Source organism: Sinohyriopsis cumingii, chromosome 12 (genome assembly GCF_028554795.1).
Source record: "Sinohyriopsis cumingii isolate HCF-2022 chromosome 12, ASM2855479v2, whole genome shotgun sequence".
Lineage (NCBI taxonomy): Eukaryota > Metazoa > Mollusca > Bivalvia > Unionida > Unionidae > Sinohyriopsis > Sinohyriopsis cumingii.
The window spans coordinates 14,253,354-14,274,660 of NC_142972.1; the positions used below are offsets into that span (position 1 = coordinate 14,253,354).

Here is a 21,307-nt window from a genome sequence, read left to right on the forward strand (position 1 = left end):
GCCATCACTATAAAGTCTAAAGAACAATCCACATATCAGCCAAAGTAAAAATGTTAGGTATGTTTACAGTGTTTGATTGTAACAAAACATAATTTCAGTTTCATTTATATACTATGATCAGCTGATACAACTAATCTGTTAATTAATTTGTGTGATGCTGTCATTGGACCATTCATTTCTCAATAGTTTTCAATATAAAGCATTAGCTAGCCACTGATAAGCACTTTGAGAGGTTCTTACAGAACACTCACAGGCACCAAAAAAACAGTTCACTTTCATGTTTGAATAGATGATGGCACTGTCACATTAAAATTAATTGTATCAATTTCATAGTGTTTTCACCAGTAGACGTTTACCAACATTTTCACTGCTCAGTAGTTCAGTGTAGACTGAAATACAAAATATATTATTTCTTATTCAAATTTTGCAAATTTCAAGACAATAATTCCAAATTTCTGTGTACTGGCTGACATTTTCAGTGACAAAAGGGATTATATATCAAGCTAATTTTACCAACTTTGATTGCGACTTTTAATGTTCAACAAATATGACATTATTTTCAACCTTAACTATAAGAAATAAATGGTATCCACAATTGCCTCTGTGTTACAAGCAAATTAGTAATTATCAGGGCATACAAAAATATGGAAGTGATGACAAATGCAAAACCAAAAGGCTAAGAAATCTGAAACACTAGGATACTTTCAAATGAAATACTATTGATGTGTTTGACTGTATATGTAATGAAAATAATTGTTTTAAGGTTTCTCTGTTTCTTTGCATCTTCATCCTTTTTGATGGCACATTGGCTTTTGTCCAATACTCAAAGGCCTTGGAATTAGGATACTTTCAGTCAAAGTTGGTCAAATTCTGTTCCATGTCTTTTTTAGATAAAGTTCTGTTTTATTAATAATATGTGATGTGATTTGGATTTTTAATGTAGCTTTAACAATTTTCCAGTCATATCGCTACGATGTCTGCAATGTGGCAGTTTATAGTGATGTCTAGCACTGGGGCATCATGCTGCAGAGATGTAGCATGATGTCCCACCCAGTCACATTATCCTGATAATAATAATAATAATAAATTAAATAGGGTGACACAATTATTTGCATAAAACTAATGTTCCATGTAAAGCAGAGGACTGACTCTTTGGTCAGCTAATTCGTAAAAGTTTAGGCTTGTAAACACTTTTTCATGCTTTAAAAATAATATCTGGATTAGTCAGTTGCTCAACTTGCTGAGATGAAAACAAAAATAAAACAAATTTTGATTTTCACAACAACAAAAACAGACAAGTTATTGGAAATGAAAAATGATAGAAAAAAAGAAGTAGCATCTGAAAGGGGAAATCAGCAGACTTACTCAGATAGAAAATTTTCTGAATTTTCATTGGCTGACCAGGACCAACAACAATTTTAGACCCAAATGAAAATGAATTCAATTTTGTTTCTAGAATTTGCTATATACTGCACTAAATGTTGTATTTTATTGTGTCTGACTTTGCCATGGATTTTGAGTATGGTATTTACTGTATATGTTGGGACACCACATTTGTTGGCACACCATAGATTAACTTTATTTTTTTTAATTTGTGCATTGTATTTTCTGGGACACATCGTTTATTCAAGTCTTCAATTGTGGGACACCTTTTAAATCATTTGAAAATTACATGTCAGAAAATGCACTACAACTTAAATTTTATTTTAACAAATATAAAACTGTGTACTTAAGATAAAAAAAATTTAATCCACTGCAGCAGCATCTCGTCAACACAACCCTTCTCCTGCACATGTACGATCCATTCTTTTGAATATTTTTGTTAGCTTTCTCATGCCGTGAAAAATTATTGTTAGAGGCAACACATCTCCTGAGGCAGAAACTGTGAGGACTTAAATCAGATTATTAAAACTCTGCACCAGTCATGCTATTTCTCACCCCTACCTTATCATCAGTCCATCAAGGAATGAGATCAAAGTACACTAGAATTTCATCCATATTAATGATCATATTGTTGGCGAAATAATCTGCTTCTCTTCTAGCATTAACGAATTCATCAAATGACTTTATTTTCTACAGATCTTCTGAGCAATGCTGGTTTGTCGATGTCCTTGCAGAAAGCATTATATTATGTCACTTTAAAGATTGTTCGACTGTTTCAATTTATTTTCAAAATTAACATGAAAAAGGAACCAAAGATAGTGTTCATATCTTGGCCGACTTTGTATATTCAAAAAATGTTTAAAAACAAAAAATTGACACACTTAAAAGAATCCAAAGTTGGCTTCCGAGGTCAGCTTGCTTTGAACTTAAATAACACATGTATTGATACCCTTAAAAAAAATCGGCTTAAAAGTGTCCAAAGTCAGCTTCAGAGGATGGCTTGCTTTGTAGAAAAATAACCTGTCTTTGATGTCCTGATGGTAAGTTCAAACAATGAGTTTACTGCTTGCTGCCAGTTGTGTTTATTCACCACTGGAGCTTCTATTTGCTTGGCATCTGTAGTTATAATTAATACAAACATGCATTGATGTATGCGGGTAAATAGTACACACAACAATAACTTGCTTTAATAATACTTTTGTAACCCATATTAGCAAAAAGATTGTCACTTGCATTCAAGTCAATTTATTTTCAAATAATGATTTTAATTTGTGAGATTCTGTCATATAGTTGACCTGGATATAATTCAATCTTGGTTATTTTGCACCTAACACCATGTCATGCGTGAACTGCAGTTGTCTTCAAGCAATCGGTTGATTATTTCCCTTTTTCATGATTTTGCTGGGTCCAGTTTTCATTTGAATAACATATTCAAACTTTTGAGTACAACAAAACACAATTTGTTTCTCAATGTGCATGTCAATGAACAATGTGTCATGTTTTATGGGACATAAACGATACATGCTACACTATGGATGCATACACTACATATATGGAGTTAGTGGATATATTTTATTCTTTAATGCTCATGATGAAAAAAAAGAGGAATAAATGATAACAATACATGGTTGGTCTCTTTCATTTAAGTATCAAATAAGCATTTTGATCTATTTTATTGCAATGTACAGTGGCGGGGGTGTGTGCAAATTCAGCACAATTTTATTTTGTTTCTTAAGTCCTGGGACATATAACCTAGGTGAAAAATGTTTCACCATAAGTTCTGGGACAGGAAAAAAAATTATTTTATCATGTCCAGTATATACGGTAAATATAGTAATTATAGACAAACATAATATTGATTATTTATGATATGAGGACCAATATTACATTTTACCATTTTGCATGAGTATTTTATTACACATGTTTAATAAAAATTTTACCATTATCTGCATAGTTTTACTGAAAACAACTCTACCAAATATCAGTTTAACTGAAGGAATATAAAGCATGCTTCAGGAGACTACTGAGTTCCTTGTATCTAGAGATATTGAGATAACTTCATGACTAATATAAATGTTACCTGAAGGTCCCTGCCTTGTTGATATTTTCTGGTTTGGCAGCCTCACTTGACAACCAGCTGTCTGCTCTAAAGGCATTTTTCTCCTTCTCTTTCAGAAGAGCAGCAATATGGTAGCTCAGACCTTGCAGGAATGTGGGTAAGTCTAGGGAAAGATGACACAAATTTACAGAAAGATGTAAAGATGCCAGGGGATGTAGGATGAATAATCTAGTGAACTCTCTTTATAGAAGGTCAAGGCCTGTGAAAGCACCATCTAATAATATTCATCCATTCAGGGTGAGTAGTGACTAGAATTTTAAGACAGCCATTGTGGCAGCCATCTTGGCTGTATGACTGGCACCATTTTCATTTTCGACCAACTACTGGTAAAAAGCCCCTAATGATATACCAATCTATTTGGAAGGAGTAGAGGTAACAATATTTTTCAAGATATGAGTTTCCATTTAGGTGTAGCAATAACAAGACTTTCAAAATGGCTACTTTGGTGGTTATAATGAACATGAGATCTGCACAATTTTCATTTAAGAATAATTGGACATCAAAATAAGTATTTAAGTAACAGCCTTATGTTGATACAGCCATACATTCTGGAAGAGTAGTGACAAGATTTTCAACATGGCCACTGTGTGGTGGCCATATTGGATGTCAGATCAGAACTATTTTCATTTAAGACCAACTGGATCAGCACCATTTTCATTTAAAACTAAACATCATAAGAAGTTTTTAAGTGACAGCCTCATCTTGATACATCCATTGTTTGGGAGGAGTACTGATAAGATATTCAAGATGGCCATGGTGTGGCAGCCATATTGGAAGTCAGATCAGCACTAGTTTCATTTAAGACAAGCTGGACTTAATGGAAGTCTTCTGGTGAAAACCCCATATCAATAAGACTTTTTGTTCAAGCATAATTGTGATATCAAGATTTTCTAGATGGGTGCCATGGTGGCCATACTGAATGTCAGATCAGAATCGTTTTCATTGCAGAAAGATGTCTTTCAGTGAAAACCGCATGTTAATACAACGATCCATGCAGAAGGAGAAGCCATAACAAAATCTTCAAGATGGCCACTGTGATGGCCATACTGTCAGATTTATTTAAGACCAGCTGGACATCATAAGAAGATTTTTTTAGTGCAAACCCCATGTTAATATGACCATCCATGCTGGAGGAGCAGTGATAACAAATAACCATAATGGATACCATATCAGCACCATTTTCATTTAGGACCAACTTAACACCATAAAAAGTGTTTGAGTGAAAACTCCATGTTGAGATCACCATCAAGTCAGGAGAAGTAGTGATAAAATCTCAAGATGGCTGCCATGGCAGCCATATTGTATGTCTGAGCAGCATCATTTTCACTTAAGACCAACAAGACCATGTGATGAATATGTTTAAAGTTTGAAGGCAATTCTGCAATTAGTTTAAAAGAAGTAGCAATAATAAACTTGTGCTAACAGATGGATAACAGATGACCATTGACTGAAAACAGACCATCACATATGCTCTTCTGGTCAGTGACCAGTAGAACTAACAACTGCAAGTAGACTAACTTGTATGCATTACTGACCTAAATGGAATACATTTTCTTAACTAAAATTAGCATTATACTTCCTGACTTGATATATACTGGTTTTAACTGGCAACACTATTAACATTATAGTATCTTTGAGCTAGTTCTAGTTAGCCAAGTTCACTCATAAATGGTTTAAAATACAAGATATTCAGAGTCAAGATTTTGTCCATCTCAATAACTACTCGTTTTGACCTGATCAAGGCAAGATCATATCACCTATGAAATCAATGCTTAGGAAGTTATGATGTAAGGATACTTTGTGAAAAATGTTTATTCTCTGCTGAGAAGTTAATGTTAAGTGTGATATAGGCTGTCATAAAAGCAATGAAAAACATCTTCATTTTCCCCATTCCTGTTCTTCATCCATTCATCCTAAACACTCTGAATTCCTTCTTTGAGATGGTCTCTCTCTTTTTGGCCCCTTCCAGGCTTAGGGCCACTGTGCCTTCAAGCATGTCATAAGAGTCAACAAATGGAAATAGAAGCTGTCATGGCTCAGTGATTAATGTACATAATAAGTGACCAAAAGGGTCTGGGTTCTAATTCTTCTAACAGATCAGCCTGGCTACCATGGTGCATCCTTGGGTGAAGCATTTGCTCTAAATGGGTCAGTGTTAAATAACCTATATAAATTGCTGTTGTGTAAAATCAGAAACCAAACTAATCTGTCTGTCTTGCTCCCTCTCTCAAAAGTGTTATGGTTTGTGCCCTTTCTTGCATTCTATCACATGTTAGGTCTGGGGCTCAAGGCATGCAGTGATAAGATAGCCAATCAGAATTTTGGTTCCAACTATTAAATTGCTCACCAGCATATAGACCTTTCCAGGCAGTGTTAGCAAAGACTTCTCTTTTCATAACAACAAAGAGGTACACAACATATGTGAAAAAATGCTTATTTTTTGCACCATTTGTGCATGACTAAAATTGTTGCAACCTATTTTATCCTAGATGCAACTCTGAAGCAGATGTCCAATATCTGGAGGTGTCTACTAAGTCAGATGTCCAATATATGGAGGTGTCTACTAAGTCAGATGTCCAATATCTGGAGGTGTCTACTAAGTCAGATGTCGAATATATGGAGGTGTCTACTAAGCCAGATGTCCAATATATGGAGGTGTCTACTAAGTCAGATGTCCAATATATGGAGGTGTCTACTAAGTCAGATACACAACATTTGTGTTTAAACACATTAAATCAAAATGTTCATAATTTTTTTTTCTCTGTCTGTACATAATCACAGAAAGGAAATAAAACTGACTACTTCAGCTACATGTCAGTTTTGCATCTGTCTGCACAACTAATGGTTCAGCAAGTGTGTTCCCATATCCTTGGTAAATGAAACATTTCAGTGTAATAAGTTTTAAGTTTGACAAACACAGCAATATGGTATTGGAGGAGGCTATGGACAAGGTCGTGGGTGGCGGGTGGTTAGTGTGAACATAAAGTTTTCAGAAACAGTCCAGTTGCATATACTTAAAATAATTTTAATACATGATGAAAATATAACAATTACTACAATAATGTCATATCGGCTATGCAATAATCATGTTCTGACTGGAAAAATGTAGGGTAAGGATACAGTTATTTGTATATTTGAGTTATTTTGTTTTATTTTTCTAAACTTGTCATTGTTTTGTTATGCAGGAAATGTCAAACTCCTGTGGTGCATTTATGTAATATGAAGTTTCTCTATGGAATGTTGAGCTTCTGGTTCCTAAAAACGGTTTAAGGCAAGTGCTTGATATGGATACTGATAGGTATCATAACTTGATATGTCTTGTCTGACACTTTCTTAAACAGAGTAAGAATAATCTATTTTTTTTTTCAGTTTGAGGAATATATCATGGTCAATAATGGATGACATTAAAAAAATGGACTAACAAAACTGTTATTCTGCTTTTGCTTTTGACATAAAAATAAGTATCAGTAACATTAAATTCACACCATCAGTATGCAACCAAGGTGTCACTTTTGACAGTATACTCTCATTTCACCAACATGTAATGAACATATGCAAGGCTGCATATCTGAAGCTAAGATGCTCCACTGCAGTTTTCCTGTGTATTCCTTAGTGCTTTCAAGACTGGACTATCGAAATGTAATTCTGTTGGGTTCATCTCAGTCTCTTCTAGAGAAACTTCAAAAAGTTCAAAACACATCTGCTCAGGTCATGCTTACAGTATGAAGAACTAAGTACATACCCTTGCTCTGTAAGCTTTCAGTGGCTACCCATTCAATCCAGAATCAAACACAAAAGTGTTCACTTTGAAATATTTCACTGACTGACTCTATTCCAATATACCTACTGGACCTCACCCATGCAGGGTTCATACAGAATTCTGAATGATAAATTCAAAGACTTTTCCCAATCTTTCAAAGACCACAAACATAAATTTCCAAGACCTATTTTCGCTAACATTTTGCATAAAAGTTATGTTATATGAGAAAACAATGAATGCAAAATACTACAATATTGTTTAATGATGAAATTCAAACTATAATTAATCAAAAGAAAGAAACCAGGAAAACTCGACTACATCCAAATTTAACAACCTTGGACAATTTTATTTGTGATTAGGGAAAGAAATTAAAATGTTTGGGTTTATTTCAATTTTCAAAGACTTTTAAAGACCTCAGGGTAATCTGCTTGATTTTCCCAAACTTTCAAGGCCTTGAAAATGCTACCTCATTTTTCCCAAACTGTCAAAGACCTTCAAAGACCGTAAGAAACCTGCCATGTGTACACCCCACCTAGAAACTTACACTCATCTTCTGATACTCATATTCTCATGTTCCCTCTTTTAAAAATGTTCTTTTGCTTACCATGACCCAGCTATGTGGAATGAATTGCCCATTGATCTTAGACACAAGGACACTGTGCTCTCATTCACGAGTGCTTTTATAACTCATCTTTTTTGACAGCAAGGACAGACTTAAAGAATTAATAATATCTGTTTCCTTGGCTGTTGTCAGCATGTTTATGTTTTGTTGTTTCATTGTGTTTTTCTTTTGTGGTCTTGTCGTTGCGAGTATTTTTATGTATTATCTAATAGCATAAAGCGCATAGAGCTTCTAAACATTAGATTCTGTACTAAGTCCATATTATTATTATCATTATTATTATTATAATTATTACTCTCCAAACTTTGCACACATGTTTGGACACATCTTAGCCATAAGAACTGATTTAACCATCGCTGTTGAAACTTCCTGACTTCTTTTGAATAAAACTTTCATCCCACTCATATCTTTTTCTTATTCAGAATGGTTGTGTATAACTCTGGTAAAAATAATAGCACTCTGTCTTTCCAATCATTATATAAATTGCTAAATACTTAATCAGTGACAATTTTTGCTATCAGACATATCTGATTTAAAGTTCAATGTTTTTACTACTGAACAAATGATTAACAAAACTCAGAAAGGTGCTTTATCAGCTTGACTGATCTTTGCTTTCTTATTCTTCTATGCATCATTACTTTTAATTGAAACAATGTTAAAGCAGTGCTAACCATTTAGAGTGAAGATTCTAGTGGATGCTTGACAGTATACATAGCAGTATAAATGGAATTATTTTACAAGGTGGTGTATACCTTAATATGCTTTTCTACTGGAAGTGACAAGACAGATGACATGTCATCCTGTGCTTTTTTTGGTCAAAAAAGTGGATTGAAATTATTTAATTTTACAGCTGTGAAATTAAATGTAAGAAAAATAATATGGGGTAAATTCATAAATACGAATGCCTGAATAGTGTTTTGGCAATTGGTCAAAATATCGTTAAATTTGTCTGGCAGATACAAGGGTTTTCAGATGCTTGATCACACATATCATGTAGCAGAGGCTGCACATATTACATTAGAAGAGAAATGCCAATACCCAGTCATATTTGATATAGCAGATTCACAGTAATAACCTCAATGTAGAATTTGATGAAAGTCCAGTCTTCACACCATTTTTCCATCAAACAGTAATTTGTTTCACAGAATCTTTGTGACTTTGACATAACATTTTTGTTGAAGTTTATAGGAATGTAACAGCTAAAATTTAAATGATTCACAGGTGCTGAAAATCAAGCATAAATTAGTTCCCCATAAACATTATGAAGTAATAATTCATTAAATTGCCTACCCTCAATTGGGTTTTGATGTAGCAAATAAAGCATCAGCTCAATTCTCCGTGTTGATCTGTCAGTGGTTTCTTCTTTGTCCTTGACCATGGCCAAAGCTGGCTGGACACAGGATAGTATCAAACTGCGGACATTCAGTTTGTGGTTAACTCTATCATAAATAATACCCTGCAGATCATGACCTTGATCTTGACCATGGTCACTTGAAGGCTCCTTTCCTTCCTTTCCCTCCCTTTCCATTCCTCCAGTTTGGATTTGACTGTATAAAGAGAAATTGTTTGTAAAATAAATAAGCCACCATTCCCACAATTTTGTTCCTGAAGTGCTGTAAGCTAGTTGCAATTTAATGTTGCTTGCTTTTACAACTAGTACTCAATGCAAATTTGCAAAATAAAAAAAGTCTGCATTAATTTTATGACGCAAGTGTCTCCAACATTGCTAAGTATACAACTACCTCACTATAATGCAATAATTAGACCACCTTTTAAGTGAGGCCAACTTATACTGAGGCAAAAAATACATAAAATATTGTTTAATCATGTAATGGGATTCATGACCATATCTGCATTATTGGAGGAACTTCCTTATGATGGGATGCCTTATAGTGAGAAAGTACTGTAGGTGGAACTAACTTGCCAACACACTCTACCATTCCATTTCATTCCTCCTACTAGTGTTTACTGCCATGATGATGATGATGATGATAATGATGATGATGATGATGATAATAATAATAATAATAATACAGAGTATCTCCACTACAACAAATTAGCTGGGGTCCATAGAACCTGACTGTGTTAAAGACCAAACCGTGTTATAACCAACCAAGTCAGTTAGCTGAAGAAAATAATGTATACCCCAAAAATTAGTGGGTTTTTAAAAAATAAAAGTGGTCAAAAAAATATGTGCTTTTGACTAAATGAAGACAAACTAGTCTGAAATACACTTGTATATTGACAACTTACAGAAGTATGCATGACTATTGAGAGAAATAAATGAAGACAGACAGACTAAACTATTTTCATGAAATCAATGATTGGTGCAATTATAAACTCTAGTGTAACTTGTATTGCTGTGATTTAGTCAGCTAAAAGATATTGTTATGAAAGATCTGTTGAAAACGCAAAAGTCCAAATGAAATGTGGAAAATTCTGAATGATTTTACTCAGATAAAAACAGTATGCTTCAAAATCAACTAGTAAATTGATTGAACAATAACTGATGATATGCATGATATTGTTCACAGATTTAATGGACACTTCATTAAATGATACAAAGAACTTAGTTCTTTTATTGAATTATAATTTAAAACCTGATATATGCCCAGATGGGACCCTAACACCATTATCATCTGAGCGTTTCATTCCAAACGGAAGTTTTTAGTGTAAAAGCTGACCCTCTTTGCCAGTCATTTCCAGTTCCTGGACAAATCCATTATCAGCAAAGGGGTGTATGCATGACTACACATGTGTACATAGTAGGAAAATACTGTCATCTGCTTCCGATATTAACAATGTTGAATCAAGCAAAGGAAAAGAATGACAACTACAAATCTGCCTTTCATGTGGATTTAACAAGCTGTGTAATTTCTATGTACATGTGTGCAAAGGAATATAACTCTAAACTCTCAACATTATGGTAATTTACAGAATTATCCAGCAGATGCCAAATAGGATGAATTATGTCACAATGTTGTCTGAGGAAATTAACTACTTGCCAACAGTGTATGCAATGTGGTGCCATGTTAGTATGGAAAGTCCATTAAGCATGAAAGGCACAGAGAATGCCAATTTTCTTCTCTCTGTCTGTGACCTTAACCTTTACCTTTTTGATCATGAGATCAATGGGTTCTTAATTATGGCAAGTGCAAGTCATCCACAGACTTTAAGCTTGGTAGAGGAATGTGCAGTAAAAATGGCAGATGTATGAAACATTTCTTCAAATTTGTATACATTCGAAACAGACACTGGCATTTAAAATAATGGCCCCCAACTCTTAAGTAGCAAATGCATATCCTTAGATTAATTTATTATACAAGATTTCCTTTCCTCTTTTTCATCTAAATTATACAAAGTTATGAAAAATTAACTGGAACATTGCTGGTTCCACTGAATGTAAGCAAGCTGTTGTAGCTGAAAGTCCATATTTAGACTAATTAATGAAGAACACTGAGATATTGCAACTGTAATTGCAATTTCAACACCATGGATGTTTTCTCTCTCTCCCAAGTAAGGAAAAAACACTCTTCCACACGAATACCACAACAACAAGTAATTTATGAAGTTTACTGACTTTTCATCCAGTAGCTGCAGATGTACAGATGGATGAATAAACAAATTGAAACAATATACCTGAAGTTATAAACAAAAATTACTAGGATAACAAAATGAAAGACATTATATTTGTAAGAGTAAAGAACAAACCATTTCATGTCATCAGTTTCCATGGCTGCAGCACCTTCACCAGTCCTGTTGTCCTTGAAAATATGTTCCACCTCCATGTCAGCTGTGTCTGCTGGCTTAGCAGCCACTGCCCTCTCCATCAGTATGGCCACTGACTTGCCTAGCATCTCCATTATGGAGGGTATCTCTTCATCTTGTACCCTCAGATCATCAATATGGGCAGAGTGCCAGAGCCCACACTAATACAAGATGAAACTAAACATATAGTTACTGTGTGCATCACATCCATGGATATTTAATAAATATCATGTACAGATTATGTCACTGATTGTACTCTTGGTGAACCCAGCATCTCTATGATGTCAGGGAATTGCTTCATCTTGTGCTTTTACGTCATAAAAAGAGGTTTTTGAAATACTAAAACTTAAACTGAGATGACACTAAAGCATATTCAACCACTGTCAGACAATATATGAATAACCTTATCTATACTGGAACAAGGAGCCTGTTCATCTCATCTGGTATAATATTATGCTGTGGTACCAAGTTAGAAAGTAAATACAGTGACTGTGAATTCATTTATTTTCATGGGTATTGATTTTCATGGTTCTGCAAAAAATTACACTTATGTCGGCCCTTAAAAATGGACCAGGGAAGGTGTACTGTATGCCTTCCACATACAGATAATTGTTCAGTGGGTCTTTAAAATCATGGTAGTAGTAAAAAAAAGATCCAAGAAAATTAGTACTCCATGAAAAATAATGAATTTAAAGCATCTCCAAATATATGAACTCCACAAAAGACAATGGCCAGTCACTGCAGGGCTCAAAATTTCAAAGGAATGGCTGATGACACAAGTGTGCTTATGATAATACATAGAAGAGTGTGACTCACCCATAAAACAACAAGATTCTGATGCTCAAATGAACAAAAGAAGTTCCACATGCTAAGTTTGCTAAATCTGTAATTAGCATTTATATTAGTCAGGAAAATAGCCATTTAAGTGGCATCAAACATAGTGTTTTTCAGAGACACCCACAAACTGGTTAAATGGTAAGAATTAAAATATTTACAGTACAGCAAATAACTTCAAACCTTTTATCAATTTCAGATTGCTGATAACAACTTGTTCATTTGAATGCAATCAACTAAATATAAAGTCTGACAATGATGGTCACTCTGAAGGTTATATCAGCATCATTTTAATACTGGAACGATTGTATATTGCAAGATGTATCTTTTTGGGCAATAAAATTCATTTTAATTATATAATACTTACCTGCTATTACTGCTTTGATGTATCTTTCCCTGGCACTGTCCTCAGTCCATGATAATAATTCCACCCTCCAATTAGTAATTTACTAACAGGAGGTCTAGAATAAAAAAACAACTTAACCCCAGTCTGATAAATCAGTCAACTTCTGTCATATGCAATATCATCCTTCTTTGCTTTACACCAAGACTGAAAGGACATAAAAGCTGGGAAGGAGACTAGAAGAGGGCAATGTGTTGCTGAACCTGCTAGCCTGGTGGGAGGCTGGTGGCCCAAGATAAACCATCAGTGTAAACTTTCTGTTGCTGTCAGTATGGTGTTCAACTGCAGACTGGAGGTCAGGTTGTTGAAACAACTGTGCCTAATGTGCAAGTACCTTAATTCTGTTGCAGCACTGATCAAAAGTAACACAAGAAAATAAAATGAGACCATGAGAATTTCACTTTCATGACATCATGCGAAAAAAAAATCTTTACAAAAGGCCCAAGAAGCAACAATGGTCCTGACCTCATGGGTGATGATCTTCATGAAAGAAAGATCTCTCTCAGTAACAGACTGATTCACCTTTTTAATAGTCCCAGCAATCCACCATGTGATGTAGGCTGCCAAAACAATAGAGATGCCTTGAGAGGGAGAAAGAGATGGTTAACCCTTTGTTTCCCTTTCTGATTTAGACAGAAATACAGAAGCTCTAAAAGGGCACATGAGTCTATCTTGACCATTCCAAGTTGAGATATGACTGAGACTGGGGATATCAGTATGTACAGGGGCTCCAGAAGGTAGCTCATTCTTGGTCAGAATCCAGGTTGGCAAACAAGAGAGACTGAATCATAATTACCACTGAACAAAGACAATTTTTTCCAATGACAAGGAATTAATCTCACTTCTTATCTTTGCTGATGCCAGGGAGAAACGAACAACTATTTCAAGGATAAGGTTCATGAATGAAGCTTCACTCAACAGTTCATAGGCAGTTTAGATAACAACTGAAGAAGAGAACAACCAAAGAACATACAAAAGGTTCCACTTTTGATGATCTTCCCTGATCACATTAATGTCAGGAGAATGTTGACCATTATACCTCTATGCCATGAACCCTTCACGGGAAGAATGGCTGGAATCTCTATAGGAAGGAAAGCCCACTCTCTTAACATGACAGCAGCACAACTGATGTTTACATAACCCATGATGACCATAGACAGCTAAAAAGGAAATAATGAATTCTTTTTATGAAAACAAGTTCCTGGTAAATACAGCAAAAGTGCTAAGCACATGCCCATAAGGAGGTTGTGCTGTTATCAAATGGGCCTGGTGGTGAACTGGACTGCAGTCACTGGACCCACCAGATTCAATTCTTGTCTCTGCAAAGCATGTTCATGGAGAAAAAAACTTCAGAGAAGATTTATTGTGCATGCCAGCCAATAGCATTTGTTATATCTCAGATCAAAATGTAGCGTTTAAATGTAAAGATTGCAGAGGTTGCTCTAAGCTCATCAGCTGAAATCTTCATGAGGTTATCATGACCCTTTGAGACTTCAGAGTATGCTGACTATATTGCCCACTTCAGGCATGATGTTAGAGACCGAGGGGTTATATCTTCTTTTGCGGTCTTCACCAGAAGAAAGAGGCATCATTCCATGGCTTTTCTCTGCTCACTTCAAGTAATGCTTGAAAGTACAAAAAAGGGGCCTTTACTGTCAACTCCCTTGTATGATAGCAACTTCAGCAAGGTTCTGGCTAAAAGTTTGAATTGAGCCAATTTCAGCCAGATCAAAACTCATAGAAGATTCCATTTAAGAAATAGGGTTAGGAATTCTGGGATATTCAAACCAAATTGGTCTGATAGATCTTTATCGTGACCAATACTTTCTCTGCCATGACACCCGAAAGTGTTGGATATCATGAAGCAGCTGCCTTTGATAGTAACCAGAGCGAACTTAAACAGCAATATAATAAAGTCAGCCAACTGCTTATTTGAAGCACTCCAGGGATGTTGGTGTTGACCATGCATCAACCAGTCATCAAAGAACTGGATGATGCAGTCCCCATAGTATCTAAAATGAGTTTCCATTGCACCCATCACTGTGATGGTTTTAAAGAGGAAGTTACACCAAAAAGAAGAGCCAGAAATTGAACGATCTTGTGTTGCAGATAAAATTGCAGTAATTTCCTGTCAGCTGTGAAAATGGGGATGTGAAGGCAAGTATCCTGGAGATCTATAGATACCACCCAGCTGTTTGGCCAAATGGCATTCGTGAATTATGCTAATGTCTCCATCTTAAAACACTCTTGCATCAGAAACTTGTTCAATGGAGAACGATTGATAACAAGTCAAAACTTTCCCTCTGGTGTGTCAGCCTTCAATTCCAAAACCTAAAGTGTCCGAATAGGGAGACAGAACTAGGTCCTTGCTGAAACATCCACTTGGGAAGCAGTTGGGTCTTAGGTAAGGTCAAATGGGGCCAATAGGAAAAATGGATCCTGTAACTTAAGTACAAACTATCACCAGGTCATAGAAGAGGAAACAACCATCCTTCTGCTAGTAGACCAATTCTTAGCCTTGTGACACTTTCTGAGTTAGCTATCTCACCATCGCTGAGTGGAGGAGCAATAGAGGGTCTGTTTAGACAGGCACTCTAAACTGTAGTGAATCCTTGCAACTGAAGATCTTGAGGGCTTTGTACACATACACATTCCTGTGGGAAACAGACTTCATTTACTGCCTAGCCAAATGTCCACACTTCCTCTTCCTACATCACCTGACCTGTAGCAAATCTGCCAATCCTAACAAGACCTTCTCAATAAAGCAGTCAATATTTTTCCACAATTTATACCAATAAGGCAAGGTGTAACAAAAAATGTCACGTACTGCTATTGTCGACTTGGAAAACATACATCTAAAAAATTCAGAAGTGTGATCTGATGCAACAAAGGCAAACATTATGTTTGACTTAAAAGTTTGTAATGTACACTTGAGCCTTAATTACTTTTAGTATAGTTTCAGAAACTGCAGTTGCTATTCCCATAGAGCTCAATGGTTTCTTGCTAGATCACTAAACTCTGTAGTAATCATTATTTTTTGTTTGTTTTAAATTTCACATGGCAATTCCTATCATCCCTCCTGGCATGAAACATAGTCAAAGTAACATATAATATCCAAGAAATGTAACTGTCACCTTTCTACTTTGTTTTAAAGAATATGAATATTGCTGTTTATGCTTCTGTGCTGGTTGGTGGAAAATTTAATGAATCTGTCCCATTCACCTTCAACATGTTACTGCTTGCTGGGCAATATTTTGAGAAAAGGCTATGAGCAATAGCATGATCCTGCAGCCAGTTTGCATAAAAACATAGGCAGACTAAAGTAGCTAAAGTACTCGTGTAAAGCTAGTCTGGTTCTCTGACCAACTGTTCTGAATCTAATAGGAAACCTGAATTAATCAAACCTGGAAAAGCCAATATTTGGATTTCATATCATTGATCATATTTTTTCCTATTATTCCTTAAGTCCATGGAGAAGCCAAAACATAAGTGCCTGAAGTAACTGCTTCTTTATATGCACTCATCAATATCATCAAAAACTCATAGTTTGATCTTCGGGTGACACAAAAAAACTGTTCTGTCTCATCTTCTTTAATGATTGAGGGCTCCTCTTCCCATTTCTACTAACAGGGAGCTGGGAGTAACCCATCATCATTTCTCTCTTCCTGGAATAAAGGATTATTTCCTCTCAGTAGAATGAGCAGGTTTGTGGTTATCCCTCTCCCCTTTCCTTCATATTGTGGCTAGATAAAGTGGATGTTCACTCAGAATGCACAGTTCTGCATTCAAATAATGTGGTAATCCATACCAGCAGCATCTAGTAGATATTTACGGTTTAAATGAAATTGATTTAGGCTAAAATAAGCATTCCAAGATCGTTTGTCAAATAACATATAATCCCATAGGTCAAATGTTGAAATGAGCTTTTTCCTAAAAATGTAAGACTGCAAAGTATCAAACTGGAGTGGAGCTTCAGAAGGTGTAGCAATGACAAGATTTTCAAGATGGCTGCCATGGTGATCATACTTCATGTGTGAGGGGCACCATTTCCATTAGGTGAAATTCCCAGGTAAGTACAACCATATGTTCAAGAGGAGTGGTGATAATAAGATGGTAGCCATATGGGATGTCAGATCAGTACCATTTTTATTTAGGACCAACAAATTATCTCAAGTCTTCTATACCGAAAACTCTATCACAGTATGCCCATCCTTTCAGATAATAAGATCGTCATGGTGGCCATATCTGATGTCTGAGGGACACCATTTCATTTAAAACCAAGTAGATGAATGCTTTTGGAAAGTTCTTATGGCAATCCTCCCAGTAGTTTTGGAGCAGTGGCAATAACAAACTTGCACAAACAGACATGAGGCACTGGACAATGGTTGGAAGATCATTTCATAAGAATTTCTCATCAGTAACTAGATGAGGTGTGTGTGTGTGATTTGGATTTTTAACGTAGCTTTAACAATTTTTCAGTCATATCGCTACGATGTCTGCAGTGTCTGCAGTGTGACAGTTTATAGTGGTGTCTATCACCGGGGCATCATGCAGCAGACATGTAGCATGATGTCCCACCCAGTCACATTATCCTGACACCAGGCCAACCAGTCCTAACACTAACCTCTTAATGCTGAGTGCCTAGTGAGGCATCTGTTAGAACCATTTTTGTAAGTTTTTGGTATGACTTGGCCAGGGATCGAAACCAGACCTCCCACATCCAAGGCAGACACTCTAACCACTAGACCACCGGAATGGTACTAGATGAGGTAAAAAAAACCTGACTGATGGGACTCAAGCCTCAACAGCTAATTAATATATGGAGGAACAGGAACCAGTCTAGAAATGGGTCAAGATGAAATAAGTATATATGGGTTGGCTATCATGATTGGCTGATAATTAAAAGTAAAATTTTAGCAAAAATAATCTTTAGAGAGGTAATCCTATTTATAAATGAAAAAACAGAGACTGTAATAAAGTTAATGAATTTTTAATATCATTGTGCTTTCATAGGATCACTATGGGAGGTGAAATAATACACCTCTCCCTCAATAACTCATACACAACGGGGTCCAAAAACATGGGTCTCACTATAAGCAAGGGCACGAGTTTTTGAGAGACCTACATAACAATATTAAATGATACTATCCTGGCTGGACACCAAGAAAACCCAGAGGGAGGTGAACTAGTATGTTTAATGGCTGAATACTCATTTTAAATCACATTTGGGAATAATTGTCAATCAGGTGCCTTTTCTAACAAAGATTTTTGTTTTTTATGTAAAAATGACCTTTATTTTCAAAACTCAAACTGCTGAGAGATCGTTAACATTACTCCAACTGGTTTCAACAACCTTCATGTGTGTGTGAAAACACTGTGTATTACATCACTGCTTTATGCTGTTTTTGAGTTGTCTGGTTCAGAATCTCTAATCTGTGTGCTCTCTGCATTACGCTCTACTCTAATGGAATGGAATGAAAGGAATATACTAAACAAGGAACAAGACTAGTTATTGATTTAAATTCACAATGAAACAAGATTCCTTTTAATTTAAAAAAAACAACAAAATGGAACATTTAGTTCACGAAATGGCCGTCATTGTCGAAAGTCATTTTTTATTGTTCTATAATAAAATATTGATGCCATGATTTCATTGCAAGTAATAGCAAAAGTTCTTCTCCTCAGTGTGGAAATTTCCATGTGCCAATTCAGGAAGTACAAATTAACTATTCAAACTCTTGACACAAGCTCCTCATTAATAAAACATATCTGTGAAACTGAGTTTTATGTCATCAAGTATTTATTTAGCTTGGTTGTCTACCTATTGCTGATCACATTTTTGAATGAGTATGCTAATTTAAGGTAGTTTAATTATATTACATTCACACAGAAAGATTACAGTGTTTGATTGGTCACTTGAAATGAGTTGACCTGATGCTTGAACAGGGCCGCTAGCTCTTACACATGTTAATTGCATGCCTTTTAATTTTTAAGTTAGTCCAACCCCTTTCTTTGATACTAAAGACATAATTAAGGTGGTAATACAAGGAGCTTTTAATTCATTGCAACAATACAAGAAATACTTAAACAAATTAGGTATCAAAACACCAATGACACTTAATTATGTTCTCACAGAAATGCTCACGGATATAATGGTTACGGTAGATCAACATATTTCACGGTTGAATACAAAAGGACACATTGTTTTTATGATCATTACACTTAAACTGAACTAAAAGATATAACTAAAACACGTATTTAACTTGATATAAAAACTTATTTCATTGGAATTTATTTATTAAAGTGCTGCCTCAAGTAGGCATTAGTGACAATTTCACTGATCAAATTTTTCATTGCATACTGTTATTTACAGTGTACCAAGAATATTGTTTGGAAAGAAATTTTAACAAAATAAATGACTTCCTATTTAAAAGTTGACAATTTCATAATGTTGATTCAAATTTCCAGATCATATCAACCATTTTCAATGGTAAAACGAATCATATATCAAGATTTCAGTTACCAATTTTTATCGCAATTTTATTCATGTTCAACAAATAGGGATTAAATGTTTGGTACTTTCTAGTGAAAAAAATGGGATCTACAACTGACCCTGTGATATAAAGTGGGTTCATGAGTTATCAGGGTGTGAGTTATTGAGGGAGTGTTCTACCACAAGTCTTATAGAGAACAACAGCTTTACAGTAGTTCCACATATGCATATGCAATTAAGTTACAATATATGCGAAATACTGGTTCTCTTTGTGGATCACAAGCAAAATGAATGTTTTGTTTGTCCCAAAAAAGAGTTAAGCAGGAAATCAAACACTTTCAGATATGATACCTGTTGAAATGAATGGGGGGATAGAGTGTTTTGATTTTACCATGTTGGGTAGGGTAATTTGTATGTGTGTGTGTGTGTGTGATTTGGATTTTTAACATAGCTTTAACAATTTTTCAGTCATATCGCTACGATGTCTGCAGTGTGGCAGTTTATTATGATGTCTAGCACTGGGGCATCATGCTGCAGACCTGTAGCATGATGTCCCACCCAGTCACATTATCCTGACACCAGGCCAACCAGTCCTAACACTAACCTCTTAATGCTGAGCGCCAAGCGAGGCAGCTGTTAGTACCATTTTTATGTCTTTGGCATGACTTGGCTGGGGATCGAACCCACAACCTCCTGCATCTGAGGTGGATGCTCTAACCACCAGGCCACCGGAGCAGTTTTTTGTACATTGGTCAGATTTAACTTTCAGACAGTTTACCATGCACAGAGTAATTATGGTCATCAATTTCATATTTACTGTGTTTTGAATGATAAGGCTTGAGACTAGTGTCTGTATCACCATGTCTAATGCTGATGACCTCTCATGATTTTGTGTCTAACAAATTTCAGTGAATTTTGGGGAATTTCATATTTTTTATTTTAATTTGCTTATGCCTACCTATTCTAATTTTAAATTTTATCTGATCTGGAAGAATTTTAAGTAATTTCTGTCATTTAAATCTCCTTTTTCTGAAGTAATACATGTACACATTAACATTTTGCTTACCTATTACATAATACATAATTTGGCAAGGCTGACAATATATTCCAATCTTAAACTGAATGGTGATGGCAAACAAGGTAACTATTAATTTATCATTTATTTTAACCTGATTTTCTCAAATGAAGCTCATATACTTAAATCATGGTATGCATCAATTTGCAATAAAATTTAATATTCACTAATGTAATTTCTGACAAGCAGAACTATGCACACTGTTTACTTATGCATTCTACTATACATAAATCTGTCAAGTAAGTCAAAGGTGGATATATCATTCACAGTACTAATGATATTGAAGAATAGGAACCCTTTTGGGAAATGGGTGAAGATAAATTGCAGTATGTATGGGTTTGACTGGACATGATTGATTGATAATGAAAAGTATTGTAGTGAAAAGAATATTCTGAGAGCTAATCCTATTTAAACTGAAAAAACAAGAGACAATATTTTACTGACGGAATTTCAGTCCTTTTAAAAACCTGATTTTTCAACACTTATTACAGAAATTGGCACCGGATTCTTTAGGTAAGGAACTGGAAAAATGTTTCAAACACATGTAAATCAAACAAAATTTGTGGCTCATATGGTTTTCTCTAGACAGATGCTTGCCACAAGGGTGCTTCTATACTGATAGAATAGGTTTGATCATGAGGATTCAGAAATTTAAAGCTACTCATGTCAATCCTGATATCTAAGGGACATCACTCTATTTAACTGCCACCTAGGAGGGCTGATAATTTTTGGCTCTTTAGCTATACAATTTTTGATGAGAGGGGTGGATTTGCAAGGTAGTAGTAGTTCTCCTAAGGCAAGTATTACTGATGAAGAACTTGGTATCTTGTATTGTCAGGTCATGAAGAAA

General features: G+C 35.3%; 1 protein-coding gene across 1 annotated transcript in view; it reads right to left on the reverse strand.

The window, feature by feature from the left end:
* LOC149786024 (E3 ubiquitin-protein ligase rnf213-alpha-like) overlaps positions 1-21,307 on the reverse strand; it is a 358,391-nt gene that overhangs the window by 157,830 nt on the left and 179,254 nt on the right. Inside the window, exons 42-44 of the mRNA XM_089978099.1 lie at positions 11,596-11,813; positions 9,175-9,431; positions 3,464-3,605 (exon numbers count right to left, since the gene is read on the reverse strand). Of these exons, the coding sequence (XP_089834225.1) occupies positions 3,464-3,605; positions 9,175-9,431; positions 11,596-11,813 (617 nt within the window). The remainder of the gene's footprint in view (positions 1-3,463; positions 3,606-9,174; positions 9,432-11,595; positions 11,814-21,307) is intronic.